At 34.4% G+C, this 10,286-nt stretch overlaps 2 protein-coding genes across 3 annotated transcripts in view; both read right to left on the minus strand.

The window, feature by feature from the left end:
• The window catches only part of LOC133839370 (voltage-dependent calcium channel subunit alpha-2/delta-3), a 56,047-nt gene extending 45,878 nt beyond the window's left edge, over positions 1-10,169 (minus strand). For both annotated transcript variants that reach the window (XM_062270873.1, XM_062270863.1), the window contains exons 1-2: positions 9,275-10,169; positions 2,908-3,561 (exon numbers count right to left, since the gene is read on the minus strand). In XM_062270873.1, coding sequence (XP_062126857.1) covers positions 2,908-3,020 — 113 coding nt within the window. In that variant the 5' untranslated portion in view covers positions 3,021-3,561; positions 9,275-10,169. The remainder of the gene's footprint in view (positions 1-2,907; positions 3,562-9,274) is intronic.
• Positions 1-10,286, minus strand: part of LOC133839503 (sex-regulated protein janus-B) — a 188,801-nt gene that overhangs the window by 152,844 nt on the left and 25,671 nt on the right. The window lies entirely within an intron of this gene.

Raw genomic sequence — 10,286 nt, forward strand, 5'->3', positions numbered from 1 at the left:
AAGTTAATGTAACCGCTAAAAATAATGACTAATGAGAATCAGAAACAAGACCTCAAAACCAAAAATAAAATGTGAACAACTGAGCAAGAACGAACTCAAAATCTAAAGTGAACAACTGAACAATAACTAACTAACAATAACTATAAGAGTGAACTTATTCACTTTACTGAATAAATACTTTTTAATAGATGTATTCCCAAGAAAAAGTAGGACCCTGCATGTTACTATATTGACTTAAATATACAAAGTCTGTAATTAATTTTAAGTTTAATTTTTCAATGAAGAGTGAAGCAAGATTAAGTTGGCACAATGGAAACCAAAACAGCGGGATGATTATATAAAAAAATAAAAACATTAAAGAGAAGGTAAGACACAGCGAAAACTTGTAAAGAACCTGCTCGCATTAGCAAAGAGCTTTAGGCGCTTACAAGCACATTTGTAGCTACTGTTACATGAAGAAAGTAGACCTTAATTCGAGTCCAATTGCTGCTTTGGTTGCCCAGTTTCAATTTACAAGCAAACAGGCTGACCTGCTCTTTAATCTCTGGCCATGGCACGTGACCAACTCGTAGAGAACAAGTCCAAAAAAATGTTGACCAGCTGCTAACAAAGTCGAGAAATTTTAAGCTAACGGGCATTGCATTAAAATGGCAATGCTGCAACTGAAAATGAGTCAAATGAATGGGCACAATGGCAACAACATCAACTACAACAACAACTGTGACAACAACAAGCTGTTAGCTGAAATGCGGCCAGAGAGCTAAGAAATATCCCGTTGAATGAATGAAGCAAACGGAACGAATTCTATGTAGTACTACCGAGCATAAACACGATTTGGGTCAGTTACATCAAAAGCAATGGGCCCACCATTCGACCAGGACCAGCATCAGAGTCAGAGTCAGAGCCAGAGCCAGAGCAAGAGCCAGGCCCAAAACCAGAGATCAGGCACAACTTCATCATCATTACATGCCTCAAACATAATCGTCAAAGCTGTTGGCCCCTTAAGGCACCCAGATTGCTGTTGTTGTTGTAGCTGGCAGCAAACTTGAAATAAATTTAATTGAATTTCTGCAGTGGCACACAAAAGCAACATCCAAATAAAATAAAGAAGGACAAGCATAAACTTCATGTTTCAAATTAACGAAATTAATTTTTACGCATGTGGGCATACATAATACATATATATATAATATATATTTGAGTGATAACATTACCCAAAATACAAATTTTATTTCTCGCAATATTGTTAATCATAATTACCAAAAACTTGTCATTTAATTTAATACTGATTAAACATCTTTCATATTCGCTCACTGTAAAGATTACAGAGCTGAAGATTACAGAATTTAGCTACCATTAACAGAGCTCTGTTATTAGCAGTGAAATGTTGAACCCTAAAAGTATGCTACACAAAATATTTGACGACGCAAATCTATTGCGATAATACGTAGTAATAATAAGGCAAGAACCAAATGCTTTACAAAATCATGAGAATATTATTATTGTAGTATTGTGTTAAGAGTATTATGAGGAAAACAAATGTTTGTCAAAGTGCCAAAATGCGGGGGAAGATAACAACAATAAAAGCATTAACAGAAACAACAAAAACGACAAACTGAATGCTAAATCTAATTTCAATAAATAAAAGTGACATTAGACAAAAAATCACTTAGTTGCCAGGCTGCCTAGCTTCCTTCCTGCCTTCTGAATTTCCTGCTGTCTGTCTGCCTGTCTGTCTGCCTGCCTGCCTCTCTATATGGACTGGGCTTGGACTGCAAATGGCAGTTGGTTCTGGGTTAATTAGCCAAGTGAACGTTGCGGTTACGTGACTGCCATTCGCTTAGTCTCACATACGACCACATATGCCCAAACACACACGCACACACACACACACATACACCCACTCCCATATTCTTTCACACCAGCGCACTAATTGCAAAATCCTATTATGTATCCATTAGATACTCACACAAGCACAAACTTACTCAACGACAACAACGACGACGACGACACATGTAGAGAGAGCTCTTTAGACCACATTTTTGCAAATATTGAAATTGAAATTCTTTCATCCCATGTCATCTGTAATGTCTGCCCCAACGTATACTTAATATGCGAATCTTTACATTTTATCGCTCATAATTTTTATGCACATTTTTAATGATGCTTCCAATGACTTTTGCAGAGTTTTTTGCCCTTTCAATAAATTGGCATATTGTCCGTGGTAAACAAAGTAATAGTCATAAATATAATGGGTTATAAATGAGATGGATGACAAAAGTTTCGGCATTATGTGTAGAAATTCCAAAAATATCTATGCAGAAAAGTTCAATTTGATGGTAGTCATTAGACATTGGCATTGCCATTGGCATCTACAAACAGAAGTCGTAAACCAAACTCATAAATACGAAAGTCATGAATGAAATAAAGAAACAAAGACTCGACACTCTTTTACATATTTAATGCATTAATTTTAAAGGCAACGATAGATGACGCATAAGCTTAAATAAAGATTTTAGACGAGACTAATATATATTTAATACAATTTGAATTTAGAAATATGAATAAGAAAGCAGAAAATGTGTTGAAATTTGCATAAATAGTGCAACACATGTATTACTTGTATATTTATGGCCATTAGCATTGTAGTTAACATTGGCAGAGAATAATTTATACACTGACTGAATCGAAATGTATAAACAAATTTACAATTAATTTCCTATTGGGGGAAACACAACACAAGCGATTTGTATCGATTCGGCACAAAGTTTCAATTATGCATAATTGGAAATGGGTATAAAAATAATTTCGACAGCAGATGGAGATAATGTATGTAGTTGTTGCTATACACTACAATAAATGTGTGTGTGAGTTTATATATAATTGCGTGTAACTGCGAGCACTTACTCATTGTGTGGTATATCCTCATCCTGATCTCCGACAGCTGGGAATATGTGCATTTTGAATATTAACACGCCCAGCAAAAGGGCCACAAAGCAACTCAAATGTTTGCCCTCCATTCTGCGGCTGTGTTCGGTGTAGTTCGTTGCGATTTGATTTGGTTTCGATTAAATCTGCGGCTCCGCAACCGACACTCAATAAACTATTTTCGATTTACTCGCACATTTGCAATTTGATTATTTTATTGGTATTTTTTTTCCCCCTCAGTTCGTGTGTGTGTTTGTGTGAAAGCCACAAAATCGTTTACCAAACGAATTTCGAATTCGTTTTATTTCGTTTTTATGTATTGACACTTTTTTGTTTGAAAAACGCGCGATTAATTTTTATCAATTAAATGAATTTCAATTTTGGTTTTCACAATTTATTTATAATTATTCAATTACGAGTACTATGAAATAGTTTGATTTGATATCAGTAATTAATGATTATTCAATTTCATTCATTTGTTTGCGAGTGGTGAGTTTCAGATTTTTTCACAAATTTCCAACTATTTTCAATGTAATTCTGTCGATTATTTAACATTTTTGCAATTAATATTCGATTGGTTTGACAACAATTCGTGATCCGTGATATATTTCTCTGGAATTTGCTAGTTTAAATCTGTAATGAAATAAGATTTTAAATTACTATTATTATTTGATTTTGTAGCTAAACTGCAGTTTTTAATTAGAATCAAAAGTAAACAATAAGAAACTTTAAGCTTAGTTTTAAGCAAGCTCAAAATTTTGTAATTAGATAAAGAAAAAATCCAGATTGAAAAGTAGATTGCATATCTTTACTCAAGATTTTTCAATCTAGGAAAAAATCTTAAATCAAGAATCCAAGATTTTTACGATATAGAAAAAATCCTAAGTCAAGATTTGTATGCTAAATTTGCATTTTAAGATTAAAAACATCTTATTTTATGATTAAAATATTGCTTCACGAAAATTTTATTCTAGATTGAAAAGAAGACTGCCAATCTTGATTCAAACCCTTATCGATCCTATCTTTTTACAAACTAATATTCTACACATATTCTACTATCAATTGAATCTATGCAATAATTTACTTTGTTCTTCAGTCTCACGAAATAGCTGTTTTCATTTATTGAAATTATTGATTCTCAATTTTAATTAGCTGCTTTGGTGTAGTATACATAAATTAAAGTGCCCAAATTTTTAGGTTGGCTTTGAGTTTTAGAAAGATTGTTAGATTGAATAAAGACAAGTAGATAACTCTTCAATAATTGTATATAACCAATTGTTAATATTCAATAAATTTTATAATATTTCTGAAGAATATCACAAAGACATAATCAAAGCCTATATAAAATATTTCCTTTTCCTGTAGTCATAATCGACATTAAGTTGTTTATTTTAAAATAGCCGCAATATAATATATAATACATAAAATATACAAATATTTATACTATATATATTATAGATTCGATTAGATTACAGATTTAACAAGTAAGAAAACTGTAGGACTAAAAATATTAGAAAGCCTCTCTCTATTATTAGTCAATATCTATTTTATTATTCATGACGTAATTTGCCTATAAAAGATTAATGAAACTAATCTGAAAATTTAGCTTGCTCTTAAAAACATGTTTGTTTTAAGTATACAAGAATTTCAGTGATCAAAATCATTGCGATATTCACAATTTCAGTGGAATAATGGGAAACAATTAAAGCTTTTAGCCTAATTTCGTGTGCAGTTGTTCGCCTTGAATTCGAAAGCACTTCAGAGAATAATAAACAATTGAGATATGCACGAGTTTTGGCGCAGCTTTATTGTTTACAAAATAATAAACTTGATATAAAAATAAAACCAATTTGAAACTTTGAACTTTGCAACAGAGCCAGAGAGCCAGAGAGAATGTAATTTCCATTCCATGGCAGGAGTTGTAAAAATATGTTTGCAACGGGCATTTATTGGGCTCCATTTGGAGGTTGAGTTTGACCTAGAAATGCGTTTTCAAACACACACGCATAAACACATCTCGCCCCAACAAACATACGTACACACACACACGCAGTCATGTCGTTTATGCTCTGGTTTCGAAGTCGAATCCTTTTCGTGGGAGATTGGCACATGCGCAGTGGAAAAGGCGGCCCATTCATTTGGCCCACGTCGTCCTCTGATGGCTATGCACAAGCAATTTTTTTGTATGAGCATGCCACCCCCAAAAAGGCGCACATTGCTGTACATCGTGCGAGTCGATCTCTGTATGTGTGTGTGTATGTGTGTGTCCCCAAGGATATCGCGTAATAATTTTCATTAAACATGGCGCAAGCCTTTTGCGGGCAGCACATAACTTCACACTCGCCCCCAAGCCCCTCAGCGACCACATCCGCATGAAATAAAGACAATTTATTGTGACCGATACGCACACACTCACACTCACACAGAGTAACACAAGAGAGCATATATATGTGTATATATATATATGTACTTATGTATAGCATGATTCCACAGCGCTTTTTGTGTTGCCTTTTTTACTGCACGCTGCACATCAAAAACTTTGACAGAAATGGAACGGCAGCCACGCACAGGATGCAGCCCAAGCGTTGTCAAGCTTCAGCGATGCCTAAAAGCATGCAACACATATTCAAAATGCTAACTAACACATGCCAACTTACATGTGTATGTATTTACTTCACGCACACAGACTGACAAACTTGTTTAATAGATATTCGAAATCATAATGATTCAAAGTAAGCACAATCCTAAATAATTCTTAACGCAGTTGTAACGATTAGATTGACATTTCAATATCAAAAGTGAACTTTAATTTAAAAATATTGAAATAATAAACATATAATTATGAAAGTTTCCTAAAGCAAAAACTAACTCTAAATTTATTTGAAGTAGCTGTGCAGTTAAACTTTATATGTTAAGAAATACAATATAAATAAGAAATGTTTTATATATTTATCCCATCTATGTAATATGCTTAAATATATACTATAATATATACTGTTCATATACTAAAATCTACATTTTCATATTCTTCAATTCTCAAAATCTGTTACCGGATTAGCTAATTCTATCTAGAAGATAGTATAATAAATAATAAATAATAATAATAAATTAATAAATTATAACTTTGTGCCAGCAAGAAATGTGTGCGACATCTCCGACAATAGTTCTATATCAATATACCAAATATAGCATTCGGTATATTTCAGAATTTTTTGCGTTATATTAACTACCGCACCGTTTTTCTCTTATTAAAAATTGACAGCGGGTGTCTCAAAGATGTTTTGAATATTTCAAAAATGCGTTTAAGAATTTAATTATAATATAAGGTTATATATGAAATTCTTACTGAAATGAATATAAAATATCAAATCAGTTATAAGTTATATCCGTTTAAAAACAATACCAAATTTGACACTTTAAATAGTAGCGATTATGTTGCATATATTGAAAACTTCCACTGATTTAGATAGTGTCAACAAATATACGAATGAAAATTTATTACAGAATCGTTGTCTGTCTTTCAGCACGCTTTATTAGAAAAAGCCAAATGCCTGGTGCAAGAAAAAAAACACAACTGTGCATGTATGGAAGTAGCAAAAATAATAATAGTTATAAAAATCATAAAAGCATGTGCTACATGGCGTATACGCAACGGACACAGGGCACAGCTATCGCTCTACTGTTGAAAAGTGAAAGTTTATAGTTGGCGCACGTTCATAAAGTTTTGCGTGTTATACAAAAGATTTATTATATCGCATATATCGCTGGCTGTTGGTTTTTTGTTTTCTTTTTTTCCCATTTTTGTTTTTTTTTTGTTACTCGCTCTCTCTCGTTTTTTTCTGCTTTCAGTCTTCTTTTGCTGCTCTCTTTTTATGCTGTGTTTGCCTTTTTGCTTTCTTTTTTTTATGTTTTCCATGGCGTTTTTGCTTTGTTGTTTTCGCTGGTCGACAACAGCAGCAACAACAACCACAACAACATAAAATGGCTGGGCAAATATGGCCTTGGGAGTTTTCGGTAACGGAATTAATGTGATTGTGAAAATTTCAATAGGCGACGGCGAAAAGTTTCCATTGCATCTGTGTTCTGCTTTGGTTTGCCTCTCTGTACGTGTGTGTGTGTGTGCGTGTGTGTGTGTTCGTCCGGGTAATATAAAATTTTTTTGATAACTTATAAATCTGTACATCCCACACATACATACTTGTTCTTTGTGGCATGTCTATGTGTGTCTGTGTGTGTATCCTGACAGCTTTTTTATGACTTGTCTGCCAATTGGGCTAATGTAATTTGAAGAGACTGTAAATAGCAGCTTACAGCAATAATACTTTTAATAATTGCTATAACGGTTGGTTCGTTTATTTATGCACAATTTCATCACAAAACTGTTGATCCACAAAAACTCATTGTTGCTTCTTCGGCTCCCAATTTTAACTTAACACTTTATTTGTAAGCATTTTCAAAGGGGAACTTTCTACTGATCAAGTTAAATATGAATTTTGAAGAATGAAATGAACTCGCAATTTATCAAAAATAAATATAAACTGAAATGGAAATGGAACACATAAAATGTAAAGCTTAAACTTTGATTTTCTTTCAAAAATCATTAAGATGCACATAATCAAATTCAACACATTTTTAAATATAATTTAAGATTTCAAAACAAATAAAATAGTTCCTTAATTGCGAATGCAATAAACTTTTAACTCAACAAAATAAATTTAGAATGAGTTATGAAAATGCAAAGTTCCAACCTAATTTTTCTTTCCAATTCATTAAAATTTGCTCGTCTCAATATCAAATATTATTACAAATTTATTTTGAAAGTTTTTAAGCAAATAAATTTCAAATTAAATGATATAAAAGGTATATACAAAATACAATTAGGAATTTAATTTATTTATTCAGATCGATTTCTTAACTTAAGCAAAACGAGTTTTTCAAACTTTTAAATAAAAGAGTAGTCCCAAAATGGAATATAAAACAGTGAACTAAACTATCAGCACATTAAAATAAATTGACAATGAAAAGAAAATGCATTTTAAGCATAAAAATTAAAAAACTAGAGCATTAATATTGTTATCGTATGATAATTCAAATAAAACTGCTCACTTAATTTCAACAACATAATATTTATTGACCTTTCAATCTTCGTTATATGCTTTACAAATTCGATACGTTTAGAATGGACACACATCTAAAATTGTATTTTACGAACTTTGGCAATTTAATGAATGTTATAATGTCATTATTTAGTAAGAATTTATCTTTTAAGTCGTGCCAGAAGCACTCACAAATCCTTGACATGCACTTGCCAACATTCTGCAGTACTTGAAACCCATTTGTTTGGCCCAACGAATGAACAAGCGAACGAAGGAACGTTTTCCAAAATCCCCAACTCTCTCTCTCTCTAAAAGGACCCACAGCCAATTTGTTTGCAGCAGCTTTGGGCAAAAGCTGAGCTAAAGGATGCACTTCAAACAGAACAACTCCAGTGACAGGCGGCAATTAATTGAGCTGATGGATGCTGCTCGCAGCAACAGAGATAAAAAATATTGAAGGACGCAATAAAACCAAAACCAAGGATAATAAAGATTCTGTTTGCCAGTAACTTTACATGCACACACTCGCCCTCACACACACACACACACACGCACACACACAAACGATGCACACCAAGAGCTCTGTCATTATGTAGGTGAACGGCTTAGAGTAGCTAACGCTACTGCGGGTTAGTTTTGTTGTTGGGAGGGCAGCCGGGAGGGGAGTGTTGTAGTGCCTGCAGAGGTTACGAGGCAGTGGTCAAGCCTTGAGATTTTACGCAGCTGCGTAAGCTGCGTGGCAGTGTAGTACACAATAATACCGTTATTATGTACCGCACTAGACATATACATATAGAACCCATGCATATATATGTATACAATGCGGGCGTGCGAGTGTGTGTGTGTGTGTGTGTGTGGGAGCGTGCGTAGTAGTAAATAGTAAAATACCATAGCATACTTTTTTGGGCGCGCAACACAAAAACAAAATGCGCACGCACTCAACGACACGACAATTTTGATTTATGGCACCGCTTGAAACTTTTGCTAATTTATGTAATTTTTTTTAAAGAAAAAAACCTAATGATTTTCAACGGGTTCTTGTTTTTTTTTTTTCTTTTCCCCTTTGGATGTGTGTGTGAGAGCGTAATTTTATTGTGCAATCAACGAGTGCAGCTTCGAATGTGGCTTGGGAAGGGAGAGTGCGAGAGCGTCAAGCATAGCCGCGCTCTCGCGCTCTTTAAAGTTTCTCTTTTGCTTTCGCTCTCGCACTCTCGGGATACCGTCAGTGTTTCGCATTCAGTCACACTTACACTTGCTTACTCAGCGCGCCAAATTCGCAATTTCGAAGCTTGAGTGCGAAAAAGCGTTGCTCGTTGACCAAAAACAAAAATTTGCTTGGCACAGGAACGCCTAGCGGGAATGGAACGGTGAGGCGAAATTGGCGGAGTACTCCGTTCTATGTGCAGCGAAGCACAGCGCTGTCGCAGTCGCAGTCGCAGTGAACGTTGCTGTCGCCGTTAGTGTCAACAGATTTGCCGACAAAAAACACACACGCTACGACGTTTTTACTACGAGAACGTTGAGCAGGACGTGTACTTTCGAAATGCGCGCGACGAGAGACAATTTATATGACTGCGCGGCGTTGGCGTCGGCGTCAGAGTTGGGGCCTGCTCTTCGGCTTTTTGGCGCTCACAAATATTGTACTACCACACACACATATACATATATATGTAATGTACGGCTACATATATATTTATATACATATATATATATATATAATTTTTTCTACATTTGCTTTTAAGAAATTGTGGTGTACACAGATTTTCACATGGCTTTTCTAAATTGCAGCCGCGTATTTCGTGCTTTATTCGTTTCTACCTCTTGTTTTACAACACTGTATTAATTTTGTCGACTGATGTAAATTTTTATTTGGGACGTTTTCGACGTTCCCGTTTTTAACACTAGCAAAAAACACGAATTTAACTATTAATGCTCATTTGTATCAATGTGTGCTTTGTCAATTTCTCAATTTATTTATTGCACTGCTAGCATGTATTTATTTTTTTTTTTTTTGTTTTTGTTTTAATATGTAGGCGTCGCGTTTTAGTTTTGTTGTTTTGTATTGGCTTTTAGATTTAATTCTTTTGGCTATTTGGCGTTTCGCGCAAAAACGCATCCACACTCGCCAGGTTCACGCACCGAACTGAAACTGAGAGCATTGCGCTCTTTTTGAGGCCATTGCTTTGGGGAGCATGTTGCTCGCCACTTCGAAAACAACATTGGGGAGAGCTGATGGAGAGGGCAACATTTCACATGACAAGG

The sequence above is a fragment of the Drosophila sulfurigaster genome, chromosome 2L, assembly GCF_023558435.1.
Source record: "Drosophila sulfurigaster albostrigata strain 15112-1811.04 chromosome 2L, ASM2355843v2, whole genome shotgun sequence".
NCBI lineage: Eukaryota > Metazoa > Arthropoda > Insecta > Diptera > Drosophilidae > Drosophila > Drosophila sulfurigaster.